The 20,948-nt window shown below is 38.6% G+C and overlaps 1 protein-coding gene across 5 annotated transcripts in view; it reads left to right on the plus strand.

The window, feature by feature from the left end:
* The window catches only part of EXT2 (exostosin glycosyltransferase 2), a 119,162-nt gene that overhangs the window by 43,862 nt on the left and 54,352 nt on the right, over positions 1-20,948 (plus strand). For all 5 annotated transcript variants that reach the window (XM_014543300.1, XM_014543299.1, XM_014543301.1 and 2 more), the window contains exon 7: positions 6,106-6,237. In XM_014543300.1, coding sequence (XP_014398786.1) covers positions 6,106-6,237 — 132 coding nt within the window. The remainder of the gene's footprint in view (positions 1-6,105; positions 6,238-20,948) is intronic.

Genomic DNA, 20,948 nt, shown 5'->3' on the forward strand with positions numbered 1-20,948 from the left:
GTTTTATAAAATTATGGTGGTATTTGTTTAGTGAAGAAAGGTTAAACACTATGTCCACGGTTATGTTGGTATGCCAGTTCACATGTGACTTACCTCTTCAACTGTGTAGCTCCCACAGTGTAGGGTGACTGGGGCTTTTGCATAGCTGGAAAGAATCCCTCATTTAAACTTTTCAGATAGAGATAAATGTGGCTCATGTTTTAGGGGGGAAAATCCACCCAAACATAAGCTTCTGCATTTGGGTATGGCCAGGATAGCTGCAAACTTCTTTCTACCGACAAGTGGCTGCCATTGCGTTCTGGAGGGGCTGTAAATTATAATGCTCCTAAACACTTCAAGGTGGTACAGAGGTCCCGCAGAAACAGTTAAGCCTGAGAAGTTCACTTATCCTCAGGTTGAAACACTTGCGCTATGATTATTGGCAAAGCTTGCTTCCGTAGAGTGACTGCCATTTGGTGTACAGAGGGAGATGATTTGAGACATCTTAAATGAGAAGCTCTGTCCTACAATTGTGCCTTTGGCTGGTATTCTAGGTGGATTTGTTACCAATCATTGTTGCCTATAAATCCCAAAGGCTGCTGTCTCCACTGTGATCAAATATGAACATAAAGCTTGAAATTCTTAAGTTTGAGCATGGTTTAATTTGAATATGATTTAAAATAAAAGAACATATGATGATGGACCCATCTGGGTAGAAAGGAAAGTAAATTTTAGGATGTGAGTATTAATGTGTGGGCTCATGCTTCTTAGTGCATTTTTATACCTCTCAGTTTCTTGAAAAAGAACTATTTCCTAAAACTTACTCCTAAAACTTACCATGTGCTGATACTCGGAATTCTCTGGAATGGAATAGGGAAAGGTCTGAGTTTAGAGTTAGAGTTAAGATTCATGGATTTTAGTTGTGACTCTGCCACTTAACATCTTTGTATCTCACATATGAAATGAAACTTGTACGTATCTGCTCCGAATAAGGGACAAACTGGTTATAAAGAGCAGAGGTGATCATGGATACAAAAGTGCTTTGCAGCAGGTAAAACATTCTTACATTTGCAAGGATGCTAATAAAAAAAGAAAAGAAAGCCTGTTTCTACACCCAGGGAACTCATAATCTAGCTGGAGAGAGAAAAGTGATCATCTGAAATAACAGTAAAACAATTATAGGACAGTATATAACAGGACTAACCTGTAAGGTAAAGGCTGTAAGTGCTGCGGAATTTCATAGATTGTTGATATTTGGGGTGATCAATTAAGGTTTCATAGAGAAGAGAGATTCTTTCAGGTCTCATAAATTGTAAATATTTTGACTGGATGATGGCAGGTTGGGGGTGGGGGAAGCAGCAACGTGAATTTACACAGGAATGAGGTTGGAGAAGCAGCTGCAGGCAGCCAGCCGGCCCTCAGGCTGTACCCAGATGGGAAACTACAAGACAGCTTAAGTCAGATGCCTTTGGAAGCTAAATCTGTTTCAGCTTTTCCTTAAATAGGAGAAATTCTCATTGTGATGCTTTTGCCTTTTTCACATAAGTAGTGGAGAGGATAGTCACATAACTCAGAAGTTATCCTGGGCTTTAACTGATGAATTGAGGACTTGCTCAGTAACAGAACTAAAGTTGACAAGTCTAGACTAGAAAGTATTTTTTTCCTCCACTTCTTTTGGTTATGCTTCCAATTTCCTCATGTTAAATTTTCATAGTTCACCCCTGTGTAAATCCTAATGGTCTCTGATTTTGAGTGGAATCGTAGGTCTCAATGAAGTTGAGATCATCTAGACCAGCATCCTGCTTTGTTAATAACTTGAGTTTAAACTCTGCTTGGCAAAGAAACTGTCTTCTTTCAGAAGACTATATTGGACGATGACAGAGTAGCTGGTATTGAAGTAACCACTGCTACCAAAAAAAGTAAAAGAAGTATAAAAGCTTATTAAAGTAGATAAAACAACAGTGTAGGGACTTTGAAGAGCAACCAATGCAGTCAGTATTTGAGGGACTGGGATTCCTGACAGAAAGGAAGCACACTCAGGTGAGCTACATTGTCACTCTAGTCTTTTCCCTTAGGGCACATTCTAATTCACAACATAGGGGTATAGAGTCATAGCAGAAAGCAGTAGTACCACAGGGCTGAGAGCTGGAGTTAGGGCTTATGAAGGTATTTGAAATTTAAAAGACAGAATCCAAGGGAAAAGGGGACCACAGGGAAGTAAGATAAAATGGGCATGCAATGTCCCTTGAGATGTTTGCCAACTTCCAAGGTGCACATGAACAGAGCAAGACTCCAAGAATCTCTTTAGAAAGAAGCAGCTAGGTGCCTAACAAGCTGTGTAAATCATATATAGTGCTGACAAGATAAAGGTGTGTTCAGGCCTGCCAAGATGGAAGCGTCCTGGTAATTAACCCAGGCTTTAACTGAAAGCTCCAAAGGGCCATACTTTAAGAGTAAGAAGAAGCTGAAAAAAGTGGGGCCTAACAAAACTTAAAACCAACCACTAACAGGATTAAAGTGTTCTGACTGCGTTTGCTGTGCCTGACAGAATATATTACACTCTTAGAAGGAAGATAATCTGGATCATCCAGAACCTCAACAGTTTTTAATACACAGAATATCTAGCAAATGAAAAATTAAGAGGCATGCTAGAATTTGAAACCAAATGACAAAATGAAAAGATAAAACAGATAGTAGAAAGAGACCTACAGGTAATTCAGATATTGGTGTTATCTGTCAGGAACTATGTTCAATAAAATAGAAGAATTTCAACAAAGATATGAAATCTGTTTTTAAAAAGTCAAATGAAAATGCCAGAAGTGAAAAATGTAAGAATTGAAAGTAAGAATTTAACACATGAGTTTAATAGCAATTTAGACACACACTAAAAGAAGAGAGAATTATTGGACCATGAGAAAATTGGTAGAAAATATCCAGATTGGAGCACGGAGAGAAAAAATACAGAAAAGAGAATAAGAGACACGGGATGCAGTAAAAACATTTCATATGTGTGTATTTAGAGCCCTAGAAGAAGAGGAAAGCGACAGAACCAATATTTAAAGAAATATTGTCTGAGAGTTGTCTAAAAGCAGTGAAAGACATCCAACCACAGATTGTAGAAAGCTCTGCACTCTTTAATAGGGTAAATGCAAAGAGCCAAACTTAGGCATGTCATGTTGAACTGCTGTAAGCCAAAGACAGAGAAAGCTTAACTGCAGTTAGAATTAAAAGTCATGTTGTCTTCAAAGGAGCACCAGTAAGTCCAACAGCTTTGATTTATTAGCAAAAATCGCATGAATCAGAAGACAATGAAATTGTATTTATAATGTGCTGAGGAAAAAAGATTCCTAGCCTAAAATTCTCTATCCAGCAAAGATATGCTTCCAAAGCCAATGTGGGGGAAAAAAGAAATTTTCAAACAAATAAAAATTAAGAGAATTTGCTGTCAGCTGACCTGCAGCAAAAAAACAAAAAACAAACAAACAAAAAAAACCCAAAAAGCAACAAAAAAACACACCAAACCAAAAACCCCCACAAAAACAACAAGTTCTTCAAGCAGCAGGAAGATAATTTGAGATGGACGCTCAAATGTGCATGAAGAAATGAAGAATATCAGAAAGGGAAAATATATGGTAAATGTAAATGAAAATTTACTTTTAAAATCAATGATAATGTCTTATGCTGTTGAAAATATGTAGAAGAAAAATATTTGGCACTGATAGCACAACAGATGCGAGAGAATAAACAGAGGTTTTCTTATATTGTCGGTAAGTTGTGAAGTTACTAATTTGAAGTATAATATCATACATAAATCAATGATGCTTACTTTAATTGCTAGGATAGCTACTAAAAGAATAACAGAAGACTAAAAAACCAGCAATCTAATGAAGAAGAAAAACATGGAATAATAATTAAATTTGTTTGATCAATTTTAAAGGCAAGAAAGGAGAAATAAAGGACCAAAGAACAGATGAATCAAATTGAATGATCACACTGTAAATGGGACTATATGTACAATTGGAAGGTTGAAGATTTTTGGATGGAATAAATATTAAAATCTATTTATATTCTTTTTACAAGAGTTAATTTTGAAACAAGCCTTGAAAGAGTGTGGAAATAAACACATATACGTGTACATATGTGTACCCACAAGTAGAAAAGAATCAGTAAGGATATCGAATATTTAAACAGCACTGATAATCAACTTACTCTACTTGATAATTATAAAACACTAGAGGGCCCGGAGCATGAAATTCATGCACTGGGGTGGGGGCGGGGGGGGTCTCAGTCCAGGACCACTCATGGGAAGTCCGCCTGCTGGCTTAGGCCCGATCCCCGTCCCTCTCGCAGTCCAGGGCTTTTGCAGTCCAGGGCTTTTGCAGTCCAGGACCCCTCGCTCCTTACCACCCTCCTGCAGTGGAGGTGGGAGAGGCTCTCGCCACTGCCGCTGCACTTGCCAGCCGTGAGTCTGGCTTCTGGCTGAGTGGCGCTCCCCCTTTTGGAGCGCAATGACCACCAGGGGGCAACTCCTGCCTTGAGCATCTGCCCCCTGGTGGTCAGTGTGCATCATAGCGACCGGTCGTTCCGCCATTTGGTTGATTTGCATGTTAGAGTTTTATTATATAGAATTATAATAATCAATGGCAGAATATACTTTTTTATAGATTATTTGCAAGAATAAAGTGCTTAGGCCACAAATCAAGTTTAAATAAATTACAGAGTATTGAAAGAACACTTATATTCTCTGATCTCAGTGCATCAAAGTAGAAATCAGTAACAGAGAAATAGAAAATCCCAAAATGTTTGGAAATTAAACAATATACTTCTAAAATGACTCATGGTCAAAGAAGACATCACAATGGAAATTAGACAATTTTAACCTAACATATAATGAAAATGAGATACAAATGTCTGGTATGCATTTAAAATAGTGGATAGAGGTAAATTTATAGCTTGAAATGCACATATTAAAAACAAATATTGAAATTAGTTATCTCAACTTCAATCTTAAGAAACTAAATACCAGTGAACTCAAGTCCTCCAAAATGAAAGAAAGGAAATGATAAAAATAAGAGCAGAAAAGAAAAAGTAGAGAAAATTATATGATAAAAAAATCAACAAAACCAAATTTTTTAAAGATTATTAAAATTGATAAACCTTAGTAAGACTCACATGCAAAGAGAAAACACATATTCTCAATATCATGAACAAAATGTGTATTACTGCGGATTCTATAGGCATTAAAAAGATGTTAACACATACTTTTAGTCTAATAAATTTAACAATTTATTTGAAATGAACATAGTCCTTGAAAAATACTACTTACAAAACTGACCCACACATGAAGATACACACAATTATATGTCTATGAAAGAAAATTAATCCATGATTTAAAACCACACACAAGGAACACCTAGCCCACATGGCTTTTTTGATGAATTCTTCTAAACCTTTCAAGGGAGAAATAATGCCAATCTTACATAAAATTTCTCAAGGAATAGAAAAAGAAGGAATATTTTTCAACTCATTTTATGAGTCCAGCATAATCTTAATACCAAAATCTGACTTAAATATTATAAGTGTTGAGCAAAAGTAGTTAGAGAAGAGTAAATATTTGATTCCATTTATATGAAATTTAGTAGTGGACACATTAGAAATCAAAAGAAGGATTCACTCTTAGAGGAGTGACTGGGGCACAGCAGAAGGGGATCTTCTGGGGTGCTGGAATGTTCTCTGTATTTACCTGGGTAATAGTTATAAGTATGTACATACATGTAAATTCAGTGAGCTGTGCACTTAAGGTTTCTGCACTTTATGTCATATCTTTAAAAAGACTATAAACTTGCTCTGGTGTAACCATGATATTTTCATCATCACAAAATTTCTCTTCTATCTAAATTGAATCCAGTGTACGGGTCCCTTGCTCACATTCTGTTTTGATTGCATTTGATAAATGCACACTTCTGATGGAGCTGGTGTGAACAGCAGGGAGCACTTGCCATAGGCTCCCCCCTCTTTGGGAATAAAGGAATTACCCAGACCCAGCGTCGGGTGCAATAGAGCAGCTAATTCTTCCGCTCTATCTCACTTGTTTGCTCACTTAAAACAGTGTTGTTTTCTTTGCAGGCACGGTGGTTCTGGGAAGCATACTTCCAGTCAATTAAAGCCATTGCCCTGGCCACCCTGCAGATTATCAATGACCGGATCTACCCCTATGCTGCCATCTCCTATGAAGAATGGAATGACCCTCCGACTGTGGTAAGTGAATTCCAGTGCTAGCCACGTGGGGCATGGTCCAGCTGTTGGGATGGGACAAAGGAAAATGTACTGAATTTGTAAAGGTTATTTAAATTCTAGCTTTCTAAGATGAAAGTGTGCTGTTATACTTGGGGTCTGATAAGGCCAGCTTAATTCTAAAATGTTGATAAAAGTAAGAAATACAAAAGCAGCAGCTTCTAGTTTATTTTAAATGTGCTTAGGAAGACAGTATGTTTATTGCAGAGATCAGCAGGGAGGCTTGGGTCTTGTTGGGAATGAAGCCTTCCTGATGACTTGCAGCAGCAGTGCTTAGAACTCTTGAAGAGATTCTGTAAATTACTTAATAATAATAGTTTCTATCTTAAGTGCTTACTCTCTGCCTGGGACTGTGCTAAGTGCTTTACATGGATTATTTCAATGAATATTTCTAACACCCTGTGAGGAAAATAGCCAGCAAGGTGATCGAGAGGCAGCATGGATTGCCACTTCACTTGCAGAGGTCCCTGGGTATTTCCGGCAGAGAGGTGAGATGATCAGAAGCTGTCCTCAGGGCTTCTTCCTTGCTTGAAGGAGTCACAAGGCCCTTGTGGCATTGTGGGGATTGTGGAGTGGCCACACCTTCTTTCACATGGAATATGCCTGAGGCTGAGGGCCTGACAGTTATTGCTTCCTAGCTGCTTTGGAGCACCTGGCTGTCTAGTTCACAGACCCCAAGCTTTCATGTAAGATAACTCCATTCCTCATTCTAATCATTGCTCTCTTTCTGGCCAGCCCTCCTTATCTCCTGATACGACCTTCTCAATAGTGCTGTATACTGCTGCCTCGTTAATCTTCATATGGGACTCTTCTTTTCTTCCTCCCTCCCTCCTTCCCTCTTTCCCTCCTCCAATCTTTACTAAGCAGTTGCTATGTGTCGAAAATGTAGAAAGAGAAGCCAGTCCTTGCCCTCAAAAGAATGCTCCACTAACTTGAGAAGCCAGTGAGTAAGGCTACAAGTGTATGTGAAGTGCTCTCATAGAGTGGTGTACAGAATGCCGTGGGAGCACAGGGGTAGGCAGCCCTTCTCGGCGGGAGGGGTCACAACACTTCCTGAAGGGATGCCTGAGAGGAAGTAAATATAGGCTTTAGGGTAAAAATGAACAAAACAAAACCTTTCTGTTCTGCTTGAGGTAAAGTTTACTTCTGTTCATCTCCTTCCTTGAATCCATTACCAAAGGTAAACTTACAGAATGTTTGTAGTCACACATAAGCATCTATATATATAAAAGCCTAAGCGACCATCCGACTGGTAGCTATGATATGCACTGACTGACCACCCGGGGGCAGATGCTCAACGCAGGAACTGCCGAGCTGCGGTGACTTGGCAGCTGCGGTTTTTGGGTGACACACCTGGAACCAGAGAGGAGGGGGCCTGATTCAGGGTGTGTCATCCAAAAAACACCCTCTTGCAATGCAGGACCCCTTGGGGCATGTTAGAGAGCTGGTTTCAACCTGATCGCTACAGGCCAGGCCGAGGGACCCCACCGGTGCAGGAATCTGTGCACCGGGCCTCTAGTAGTTATATAATTTCAGAACAAAAATGGGATTATATGACACACATTGTTCTCACCTTGTCTTTTTTTGCTTTAATAGACCATTGACTTATTTCTATTTCATTCTGTATTGTATACAATTGACTGTCTATGTCCATTGGTTTCAATTTTCTGAGTTTTGCATTTGTGGATTCAACCAATTACAGATCAAAATTATATTTTAAAAATCCCAGAAAGTTTCAAAAAGCAAAACTTGAATTTGCCACATGCTGAGCACTATACTGAATCCACAGGAATGAAGTGATATGTAGGGCATACCCTGCCATCGTCTATCTGCAAATATCGATTATATGCAAACAATATGCCATTTTTTATAAGGGACTGGAGCATTTTCAGATTTTGGACCCTTCCCCAGGGGAGGGTCCTAGAACCAATCCCCTGCTATACCAGCAGATGATTGTACTTCAGTTTTAAGGATGTCTATATAGTATTCCAGTTAGGTGTATTCTACATAACAGATCTGTTATTGATAGAAATTTAGATTGCCCCCCCCACCCCCATTTTCAAACAGTAATACAACGGACATACTTCCATATATGTTTGCCCATAAATGTGTGAATATAGTTATGGAATTAATTTTAGCTGAGAAATTGCTTAAAGAATAAACACATTTTGATGTTGATAGATATTAAGAAATTGTCCTTTCAAATGACTATACCAGTGGTCGGCAAACTCATTAGTCATCAGAGCCAAATATCAACAGTACAACGATTGAAATTTCTTTTGAGAGCCAAATTTTTTAAATTTAAACTATATAGGTAGGTACATTGTTATTAACTTAATTAGGGTACTCCTAAGGCTTAGGAAGAGCCACACTCAAGGGGCCAAAGAGCCGCATGTGGCTCGCGAGCTGCAGTTTGCCGACCACGGGACTATACCAACTTATAGTTCACCAATAACATTTTGATTATTCTGGTTCTCCTTGACTTCTGTAACTCTGAATACTTGAATTTTTGCTCATATACTAGGTAAAAATGATCTTACATGTATTTTTTAAGTGGAAGGTTGATATTTCTGTCAGTTCCCCTCAGAATACACATATAAATCCAATTTGTATTTTAACTTGTCACATTGAATTTTTAGATTTTTAGGTATTTCTGTAGGTATTCTGTAGGTATTTATTGAGTGCCTGCCATATTCCAGACAGTGTTCCTAGTACTTGAAATGTATCAGTGAACAAAGCAGAGAAAGGTCCATGCCTTTGGGGAGTTTACATGCTATCTGGAAGCAAGATTTGTTTTTCTAGTAGAATTTTAACATTTCCCTTCATAAGTCTGGAAACATTTTCTTAGATATTATATCTTTCTTATGCTCTTATAAAGAAATACTTTCTGACATTATAGTTTCTTACTAGCTACCATTTGTATAAAGATACCTTATTGGCTTTTTTTAAAAAAATATTTTTATTGATTTCAGAGAGGAAGGGAGTAGGAGAAAGAGCTAGAAACATCAATGATGAGAGAGAATCATTGATTGGCTGCCTCCTGCACACCCCACACTGGGAATGGAGCCTGCAACCCAGGCTTTTGCCCTTGACTGGAATTGAACATGGGACCCTTCGGTCCACATCCACTGAGCCAAACTGGCCAGGGCACCTTATTGGCTTTTGTATATAAATTGTGTATTCTTTTACTGAATTCTACAATTGTCTCATTTTTTAAATTTGATTCTCTCATGTTTTCTAGATTTATAATCATATCTACAAATGCTAATTTTTGCTTCCATTTCCCAACATTTGAACCTTTTACTTTTTTTTAAATCTAAGAAATGTGGACAATTAAAGGCAACGGTGATGAAAGGCACCTTAGCAAAGGTGGACAATTAGACAAATTGACTTAAATATTATAAGTGTTGAGCAAAACACTTGTCCTGCAGCGGGACAAGACTGGAGACAGGAGACTATTTCGGGAATCTAAAAATCTAATTGCATTGGCTAGTACTTCTAGAACAATGTCAAATGTAATATGAGTGTTAAAAGAGAAGAGTAGGTATTATCTAGTCAGAGGAAGAGGGAAAGTTAGGTTTTATCCAGAAGGAACAGCAAATTCAGAGGTGCAGAGAGGTGAAGAGAGCATGGTATTTTAAGGAATTTCAAGGTCAGTGTGGCAGAAGTGAAGGAGACTTGTGAGGGAGCAGCAGAGGATGAAGCCTGGAGAAATCACCAAATACCTTGTGTCTTACTGAAGGTGTTGGAGTGTTATCTGCAGGTAACAGGAAATCACTGAAACATTTAAACAGGAGTAATGTGGTGAGATTGCGTTTTAGGTCAGTCTTACATCAGTGTGGAGAATGGATCAATTGCAGTGGGACAAGACTGGAGACAGGAGACTATTTCGGGAATCTAGGTGAGACCTAATAGAGGATAAATTTGAGCAATATCCTGGAGAACTGACTGACTGAATTGGCAAAAGAAGATGTTTAGGAAAATTGAGGTATATGGTGTAGTTTATCCAGATAGAGAATGTGGGCACATGGGGTGTTCGGTGAGGATGGCACTGGAGTCCAAACTCAGTCTGACTGCAGGGCCGTCCTCAGTCTGCCTCCAGTCTGCCTTTTTAGCTTCATTTCCTTCTGTTCTCTTGAACAGAGTTCTAGATTTCTTTGTTCTTCCTGGGAATACTCTATGCTTTTCCTTCTCTGTGCCTGTGACTGTTGGTCCTTTTGCTAAGATGCCTTTCATCATCGTTGCCTTTAATTGTCCACATTTGATCCAGATTTCAGTGGCCCGCTCATATACCCCTTCCTCCGTGAGGTTTTCCTGGACCCCTAAGCAGGAAGTAACCTTTCCTCCTTGTAACTCTTACAGCATATTACCTGTATTTCTTTCCTATCACTTAACATGCATAGAAGCATAATTCCCTGTATAGTTTTAAGGGGACTTCTGGGTTATCTTTGTATTCCTCACAGTACCTAGGACAATTTAATTCAGACAGGAAGCCCTTGATATATAAAGAAGAGGAGGAGGAGGAGGAAGATTGGGATCTCAGGATTTGAGCCATCCAAGCCTCACTCACACACTGATGTGACACCCATTATTTTATTGGACCTTCACCCATGGGAAGGTGGGGAAATGATCAGTTCTTTCTCTGCTATAAAGCTGATGTAATGAGACTCACGGTGCCTAATGACTTATCTGAGGTCATATAATTGGCAAGTTGTGTAAGCAAGTGAGAATGCAGGTCTTCCACCTGTAGATTATTTTGAATTGCTTATGGAATTTTATGGGAGCCATTGAGCCTCCTCAGGGCTAAAGCATTTCCACTATTTCAAGCATGTGGTACAGGTTTGAGACAAAAAATATCACATCTGTTCCTCTGCTTGAGAATTCCTGGAGGTGGGATGGTCATGACCCAGCCGGAAAGTGTGGGCACAGTGGGACTTGATTCTATACTTTTATCTAAAGCACTAAGAAAAGTGTAATAAGAATAAATCGTTGGAATTTTGGTTCTGTCTTTCATGAGAATATAAACTAGAAGAAAATAGTACATGAAATTTTGCAATTTTGAAATAGATGTGCTTTAATTTAGGACAAAATAGTCAAATTTGGGAAAGAACATTGGTTTAAAAAGCATAAATCCTGATATGCAGTTGGAAAATATATGCCAAATTTTTATGTTGATCTCTTTCTTAAATAGTCCTTTTTAGGGAAATTTAGTGTTTATCACATTTCTAGGTTCTCAGGTGGGTTTTACATTCTGCATCTTCAGTGAAAGCAACTGGCCTGAGTAGCGATGATTTATTTATAGTTAACTTTGCTCCTCCCCTTCAGAAATACTTAACCTACTCTAGGTATGATTACTAGGAACCCAACTTTCAGGAGAGTCTCCCTTCTGATTCCATCAACTTTACAATATCAGAGACCCTGAGGTGAGAGTAGGCATGGATCTTGGTCACTAAATCAAGGGAGGTCTGATTTTTTCAAACATATGCTATCATGGCCTACAGCCATGCACTGAGCTTGCTCAGGCTGGAGAGAAAGGGGTGAGAGTGGAGCCCTATTTTGGCCAGATGCTGCTGCCTTAATCTAATGTTATAAAAAACAAACAAATAGCCTGGCTCGTGTGACTCAGTGGTTGAGCGTTGACCTAGGAAACAAGAGGCCACAGTTCCATTCCCGTCAGGGCACATGCCCGGGTTGCTGGCTCAATCCCCAGTAGGCAACCAATCGATCGATGATGTTTCTCTCTCATTGATGTTTCTATCTCTCCCTCTCCCTTCCTCTCTCTCTAAAAGTCAATAAAACATATTTTAAAAAAAATAAACAACAAAACCTATTGTATGGATTATGAAGACAGTGTGGGGTGGCCTTGCAGAAACCAAGTATTTGCGTCACCAGATGCCCTGTCATTCTTTCCTTTAACCAAGTAAGAGACTGATCACATTATGCATATTGTGTCACACTCTCAAAACTTGAAAAAGTCTGACAAAATAATTCTTGAGCAGCTCTGTTGGTTAGAGACATTGGCTCTTTGTTTTGAATCTCTTCTTTGGGAGGAATTTCTCACCAAGCTAAGGTTCTTTATGAGGGGATGAGTTTGTTTTTGTCATTAATTTTCTTAGCTCCTCATGTCAAGGCTGTCTGTATTTTACTACCTTTCCAGTCTTTTCATGCTTTCATTTTTCTCCCCTTTTTGCACATATCAGCAAATCTTTATCATCTCCCCAAATACTCCATACCTGTATCACTCCTAATGTTAATGTTATTTCTGGTCTTGCTCCTTGGCAGGCCTCATCCCTACACCTGGGCCTCGCCTGTGTAGCTGGGAATCTCCTTGGACCCCCTCCCTCGCCTTGCCTCTGGTTCTCTGCCAGATGTGCGCATGTCTAGAGGACAGAGACTGAAATGTGATACGGGGATGGAGTAGGCAGGAACTGTGAAATTTTGGATTCCTGGCATATGTCACCCAAACCATATTTTCTCAGCAATAATTTTTAAAAAACTAAATGTAATATAGCCCTAAAATCATGTTGTAGAGTGGAATATTTCCCCATGTTATTTTTCTACAATGTAATTTAAAAGATTATTCCCTACCTTTTCAATGTCATAATTTTATTTACCCAGCCCTTTGACAGACAATTGTTTCCAAATTTGCTATTATACTAGTAGATAACACTAGCAATTCCACATTTGTTTATTTTCTTCCTTGACCATAAGACCTAGAACAGAAAGGGGAGAAGGTAGGGGTCCCATGGCCATTAATAAAAATTGATGTGGAAAATGGGGAAGTGACTTAAAATGGATTGTTGTATTCAGCATAGGAATAAGGTTGAGAAAGAAGAGCTTGTTCCTATGAAATCTAGCCAGAGTGGCGATTTAGCTGCAGGAAAGGCCTCAGATGAGGATTACATACTTACCTGCACTTCCTGTTAGCCTCAGTCCAAGTCCAGTTTTTGAAGACAGAAAGGGAAGGGATCAGTAGGCGGGATATAGCATAAGAGTACTTGATTGGCAGTTACCACCCATGAGGAGCAGGAATCCGAGTTGTGGGTAAAATGTGGCAGTTTGCTGTGGTCCCCTAAGATCTTAGGGAAGTGGTTTTCCACGTTAGTATGCATCAGAAACTCCCGAAAGGCTTGTGACAACACAGATTGCTGCCACTTTACCCCAAGTTTTAGATTGAGTAGGTCTGGGTGGGGTCCTAGAATTTGCATTTCTAGGGAGTTCCCAAGTGGTATTGATGCTGCTGGTCCAGGGACCATACTTTGATGAGGGATTGATTCACTGTGTGTGTCCTAACATGATGACCAGAGAAAGCTCGCCCTCTCTCCCCATCCAGTTCCTCTTCTGGACCCTCAGGGCTTGGATTAGAAGCATCTAGAGACTGGGTTCAGACTACATCTGTGTCAGCCGCATGAAAAACGCAGAGGGCTGCTTGTACTTAGTAGATGTCCAGACAGCGGCTCTCACTCACAAAGGTTATAGTTGTACAAGCAGCTGAAAATATCACTCAACTGTAAACACTAACAAGCAATAAATCACTCCGCAGGCTGAAGAGGCACCAGCTCAGATACATGAAGCAGTGCTCTGAGTTGAAAAGATACCAGGTTAGCAGCCTGTTTAACTCAACCCAGTGCCCTTTAACTTCCAGGTTGTGGAATGTTTCTCTGGAATTTGAAAGCCTACTCTGCCCGCCAGGAGGCCTTCTGGACTTATTCTCCCCTTCTTCCTCCCACTGCCTAGATATGACTAAAGTATGTATGGAATTTAGAAATTTTAGCTTGAATTTTAAGTAAGTTTTAGCTTTTTGAAGTCTGTTTTTAGAGGTATCACACTGATAGGATCACAGTTGCACAAGCAATCCATTATATTCCCCCAAATTCCAAATCCTGCTTTGAGTAGCCTTTGCCTTTGAATTGTCTGCTGTCTGCAGTTACTTCTGTGGAAACAAGCTATTCCCTGGTCATCAGCAGCTAAGGAATAAAGAAAGCCGAGTTGGGTCTGCAGATGGAGAGGTGCAGGAAGATCCAAAGAACTTGATCCAGCGTCCCAAGCAAAGAATTTGGCCTGTTCTGGTGGTCAGAAAGAAAAAGGAAAAAAAGACTAGCTCACTAGCCAGATCCAGATTGGGGGTGGGGGTGGGGGGAGGCATCCAAGACCCTTCCTAGCAGAGAGAGATGGGTAAGCCTGTGTAGCACACATCTGCACGGCAACTCCAGTAGTGGTGGGTGAATCTGTACACATTGTTTCCCTGGATGCAGTCCTTCCCCTGCTGTTTGCTTGAGAGTCCACTTTTATGGCTCCAGTGGTCATGAATCAAAACCTGGCTGCTTCCTTACAGCACACAGCTTGTAGGAGGGCAGTGAGTAGAATACTTTTTCGGAGTCTGTGGGAGCTTGATCTGGCAGCAGAGTAATTAAGAACATATTGAATGTTTGGCAAAGTCATCCTTCATGCCCCAGCTCTCACTTATTAGCGCATCAAATTCCCTTTCTCCTTGTTTCAGGGGCCATTTTAATTCTCCCTCAAAGTCTGCTTAAATGATCCAGTAGCAGAAGTTACCAGGAAAATGTAGTTGTTGGGTATTTCGACTAATGAATTTTGTTTCTATTTCTGATATCCTATTCTAGATACCTGGCTCCCAAATAATTAACATTTAAGTGTAATTTTCTAATAAACAGTCATTACAGTTTCAGAGTAGAAAAATTTCCATATTGCTCCATTTAGAAGTGGATTCTTCATTTTTGGTTCTCTTTATTTTTTATCTCAGCTATATTTCTTAATTTTATATTTGAAAAATAGTACAGCTTAACACTCGTATGGTTTTAAAATTCAAATAGTAAATAAAGCATATAACCAGAAGTAAGGCTTTTCCTAAAGGGCAGCTGCTTTCAACTCTTTAGGCTTCCCTCTGCTGCTTATCTTCCTGTCTTCCAATAAAGCTTTCATGCTACTCTTTGATTCCTCAGTCATAGACATTACCTTTTTGCTTCCTTTGAGTTAGCACTTTTTCTCCTGTTCTCCCTTCTTCCTCTACACATTTCTCTATCTCCCATCTTACCAGTAGGGCTGGATTGTTATTTTTTATTAAAGCAGTATTTATTATGTACATTATTAGGACTGTATAAGTATTGTTTTCAACTGAACCAAGCAGTAAACAGTGATTATGTTTCCTATGTAACTTTTCATTTTCCAGGTAGTTAATAACTGCCTCTTTTTTCCTCCTAGTTTTTCATATTCCTATCACTACTTAAGTTTTATTAAATTCTTCAACAAAGGAATAAATGGTCAAGCACAGGTATACTATAGGACTTTTCTTTCTGGGTTGACTTCTCTCTAGGTCTCCTCTACAGTGGTCATCCTGAACTCAGTGTACCATGCTTCTGGGAATTCCCTTTTTTTCTCTTTTTTTGTTGGATTCTGTTTCCAGGTTCTAACATCATCCTCATTTTTGGTCTATCTTTTTCCAATAGCTTCCTAAGAAGGGGACTACAGGGAGATAAATTTTTTGTCACCTTGCATGTCTGAAAATGTATTCCATTTCACATTTGATTAATAGTTGGGCTAGTGTACATTTCTGATTGGGTGAGTTTTCTTCAGAATTTTGACAGGATTGTTCCATTGACTTCTAAGCTTCCATTTTAATATCAAAAAGTGAGATGTCATTCTAATTCTTGATCCTTAAATGTGACATTTTAATCTTCCTGGGGAATTTTATGTTCTGAAATTTTATGATGGTATGTATCCCTTGGTATGAGTTTTTTTTTGTTGTTGTTCATTAGATACCAATTTGGAGATTCATGTCTACTTGTGAGAAATTTATGTGTTTAATATTTTTTACTAGAGGCCCAGTGCACAAAATTTGTGCATGGGTAGGGTCCCTAGGCCTGGCTGGCAATCAGGGCCAATCAGGTTCCCTGCCTCCCCACCTTTCTGCCTCCCCGCCTCCTTCCCTGGCCACTCACACACTGCCACCACATGATCCCCCCCTCCCACCTCCATGCCTCCTCCTTCCCTCACTCCCTCAGTGCCCCGCTGCCACCACTGGTCGCCTGCTGTGTTCCACGCCGCCGCCTGGTGGTCAGCGCACGTCATAGCAAGTGATCAAACTCTCGTTCTCCCAGTCAAACTCCTAAGGGGACACTTTGGATATGAGCTTTTATATATATATAGATATAGATTACTTTCTTCCCCTGTTTTTTCTTTCCTCTCTTTATGGAACTTCCATTGTCTAAATGATGAATGTACTAGATTGATCCTTATTTTTCTTATCTCTTCTGTCCTATTTATTACCTTTTTGTTTTAATGGGTTTTTTGTTTAATTTCTTAGATATTTTCTCAATTTTATCTAATGACTTTTCTTTTGATTTTTTAAAATTTTGTGCATTTTTAATTTCTAAGATTTTTTTCATCTTTTTTTATAGGTTCCTAGTCTTATTTTTTTAAGGATACAATACTTTCTCTCTCTGAAGATATTTATGGTTTTAATTTTTCTTTAGCTCCTTGTATTGTTTGTTTCCTTTGATTCCTTTTTCATTTTGTTATTTTCTATCTTTCTTTTTTTTTAAAAATATATTTTATTGATTTTTTACAGAGAGGAAGGGAGAGGGATAGAGAGTTAGAAACATCGATGAGAGAGAACATCGATCAGCTGCCTCCTGCACACCCCCAACTGGGGATGTGCCCGCAACCAAGGTACATGCCCTTGACTGGAATCGAACCTGGGACCTTTCAGTCCTCAGGCTGACACTCTATCCACTGAGCCAAACCAGTTAGGGCTTATTTTCTATCTTTCATATTGGAAACTTTATTCAATAGCCTGATGTTTCTCAGCAGGCTGTTCTTATTTAAGAGTGAGGCACTCAAAGCTGATTAGAAGCTCTTTGTACACAGGTAAGGTTTGTGAACTGATAGGCCTTCTTAGGTTTAGAGGATGGGGACCTGGTTGTTTGCCCAAATGTTGATATTCCTGGGTTATTTCTGTTGGATTGGTTCATTGATCCAGAGAACAATCTTTCTGCCTTGGATGTGTGGGAGAGGAGGGATAAGTCTGGGCTACAAGCATTTTGGGAGCTGAATGGAGGAAGGAGATGGGTTCTCCTTCATTTTATAGATGAATACTTGGTCTGCTCTGTTCAGTATAGTGTCTCACCCTGCCTTTCATGCCTAGTGTCTCTGAGTATGGAATCTTTCTAACTCATTTTCTCCAGAGAGTAAACTGCCCTCCACCTGCTAAGCAGGACAGCAAGAGGGTTGGCCTGCTTGTGCATGTCAGTTAAGGGATCTTGGGGCCAACTGTTCCTTATTCCTGTTTTCAGAGTTCCTCTTCCTGAACACCTAATACCTCCAATTTCTGAGTCGTTTTATTTTCATACTTGGAAAGTTCAGCTTTTGTTTTTGCTTTGTTGGTAACTTATGTTCTTCTATCTGCATTTTGTTGTTTGATTAAATAGAACTAAAATTCTCTGTATTTTTTTATTTTAACATAATTTCAGACTTAAAATTCCAAAATAGTAGAGTTCTGTACACATTTCATCCATATTCCTTGTGTTAATATTTTGCTGCATTTTCTTTATTCTTCTCTCTCTCTCTCTCTCTCTCTCTCTCTCTCTCTCTCTCTTTCTCTCTCCCTTCCTCTCTGAAATAAAATATAACAATAAAAAATAAAAAACATAAGAGTTCTTAGAACTTGGAAATGACAAGAGGAGTACTAGCACCAAAATTGTTCATAGCAAAAATTTTAAATGATTCTGTTCTCAAACATTCCCAGGTCCATGTATATACTGGGATGGGCAAAAGTGGGTTTATAGTTGTGAGTATGCAAAACAGTTTATTCTTGTATTATTTCCCATACAAATAACTGTAAACCTACTTTTGCCAACCCCTGTATATATACATTTTTTCTTCTGACTCATTTGGAAGTTGCAGATATGAGGTACCTTTACCCCCAAATACTTCTTGTATGGAATCACCGGTGGGGAAATACTTTGAGACTATAAATATCCTGTCACTCCTCAAACTTTCACCCACTAGTTTTAGCATCCACTGATGATTTCTTGCCTGAATCAATTGTTATAATGGTTGCCAAATGGTGATTTTCTAATTCCCATTCTCTAGCTGCTTTTGAGAGTGATTTTTCCTTAAGTTTGGGGCTCATGTCTTTAATCAGTTTTGGAAAATTCTTAGTCATTTTCTTTTTGAATATTACATAGCTGTCACTCTCACTAATCTTTCCTTTTGGAATCCTATTTAATGTATGTAGACCTCTTTCATTCTGTTGTTATGTCTCTCAGATTTTTTGGTTTTTTTCTCATGTTTTCCACATTTTTATCTCTCTGCATGCTGGATAATTTTTCACATCTAATTTGCTGTTTTCTTCAGCTATGACCAGTGTGATTTTTACCCATCCATTGAGATTTTAATTTCAGTGGATATTTCTAGAAGCTCTATTATTTTTCAAATCTGCCTGCCCCAGTTTTTTTCATTGTCTTTTTTTTATGTTTAATTCATTCTTCTGTATCTTTAATTATTTGAGATATTTACTTTATATTCTCCAATTTTTAACTTTCTTTTAAGGTCTCTAATCCTGTCATTTGTGTACTGCCTATTGCTCTTGTTGCATTGTTTTCTTATATGTTTTATAATTTTGGAATGTAAATTCATCTTCCATAGGTTTTCTGTGCAAATCTTTGCCACTGGGGATAAGGCGGTATTTCTTCAGAGAGTTTATCTGTTCTTGTGGTTTTTGTTTGTTTGTTTGTTTTGTTTTTTGCTTCTGCCAGGTGTTCCAGAGCTAGTGCAGAGATAAATCACTTTTTTTTAACATTAATTTTTCATAGGAGGTTTCCATACTACACAGAGTTCATTTAACCCCCAGGTAGAGTTCCTCCAGTGAAGTCTTCCTCCATACCATAGCTGACCTCTATAATACAGTCAGTGGCTGCCAGCAAACATTTTTATACCCAGACCAGAGAACAAGCCTCTATTTCATACTGTCATAGTAGTTCAAGTATGGGATAGTCAGATGAAACTTAAAAATTTTTTTTACCTCTCATGAGAAATAGTAGTTTAAGCCACCATTAATGTTCTCAGACACTTTGGATTGTAGATTGCCTTGTTTGTTTGAATCAAATAAGTTCACGTCTTTTCATTGAAGCATTTCTTTTAAGTGTTTGCAGTGTACATATTAAGCAACAGATCCAGGGATGATGATTGTGTATTTCAAGGCCATGTTCTAAGAATAATCCAGATCTTTTGCACTAACAAAGAGCTGAATTATTATTTTTAACATATCAAAATATAAATCAATGATGTGTTTTTGGAGCTCCTGCTTCATTGTATTCACCCATTTAATTGATTAGACAGTATCTTAAACCATCTTACCATAGATAAACTTAGTGAAATTTATTACTTGCAGACTGATATAACTCATGAATTATTAAAAGCATCAGCATATGGAACCTGCTCTTTTCTCATTCCAAATTCTTTTAATATGGCTTATGTTGAGCCATTTAACTGGCTTCTGTCCATCCCACTGATGGAAGCCGAGCCAGACCGAGTTCTTATAAATGATTGGTTTGTCTTCCAGCGAGGAGGATGAAATGTCAACTTTTTCCTTCACTACCTGAAAAGCAATCAGTGGCAACCCTTCCTGCTCTTCTTGACAGTAATTTGGCTTTACAAAAGAAGGGTGGGCATCAAGCCAAATGTGAATTTCAGTGCTATATAAAGAAAAAATTTAAGTAGCTGAACCTCAGATAATAACTGGAATTTTCAGAGAGGCATTCAGATGGGTTTAACCTGTGAGCCTTCAGTAAGCTAACTATAGCTCAGAAATTCCTGAACTGCATGTTTTAATCCCTTCTTTCCTGGGGGTGATCTGAGTAACCTACAGTTACTTACCAAATCTCTCTTTGTAGCAGTTTGCTCATCTGTAGGACTGGGTTTAGGTAAGAACAGAGTGACTGATTTCCAATTACTAATCAAGGTCATTGAAAAGGACATTTTAGATTCAAACCGGAGTTCAAAACCATCTATTTGCTTGACCTTGTGCTTTTTTATCTCTTTGAAATTCATTTTCCTTACCTGTAAAATGGGGGTATTACTTATTTCACAGCATTACTATGAAATAATACTTGTGGAACCATTTTGTAAGAGGTATAGTGCTATAAGAAGTGAAGTGTTGTTAATGTAAGGCTGCTAGTTTAATGCTTTATTATATGGAAACATAGAGCTTAGAATTGGTGGGACTCTGGAGGGGAAATTTGGAATGTACTTACTAGAGCAGCGGTCGCCAACCGGTGGTCCTCGGACCACTGGTCGTCCATGAGGTCCAAAAGGTTGGTGACTGCTGTACTAGAGGGCATTTTTTGAACCCAGATAGGCTCTATTTTTTATGTTCTGTTGTTTAATCCTCACAACCACAAGAGTAGCATTCTGTTAGCTCTATTCTTACAGAGTAAGAAAGTGAGACTGATTTATTTTTGAGATCTACCTCCCCATCATCCTATTTTATAAATGAGGAAGTGGAGGTCTGGAGAAGTATGGTGACTTGTCTAAAGCAGAGATTCTCAGTTGATCATGCCACCTATTCTGCCATATTTTCTTTCTTTAATTTTAATTTTTTTATTTTATTGTTTAAAGTATTATAAATAGTAGTACATATGTCTCCTTTTTTTCCC

Source organism: Myotis brandtii, unplaced genomic scaffold (assembly GCF_000412655.1).
Source record: "Myotis brandtii unplaced genomic scaffold, ASM41265v1 scaffold324, whole genome shotgun sequence".
Taxonomy (NCBI): Eukaryota; Metazoa; Chordata; class Mammalia; order Chiroptera; family Vespertilionidae; genus Myotis; species Myotis brandtii.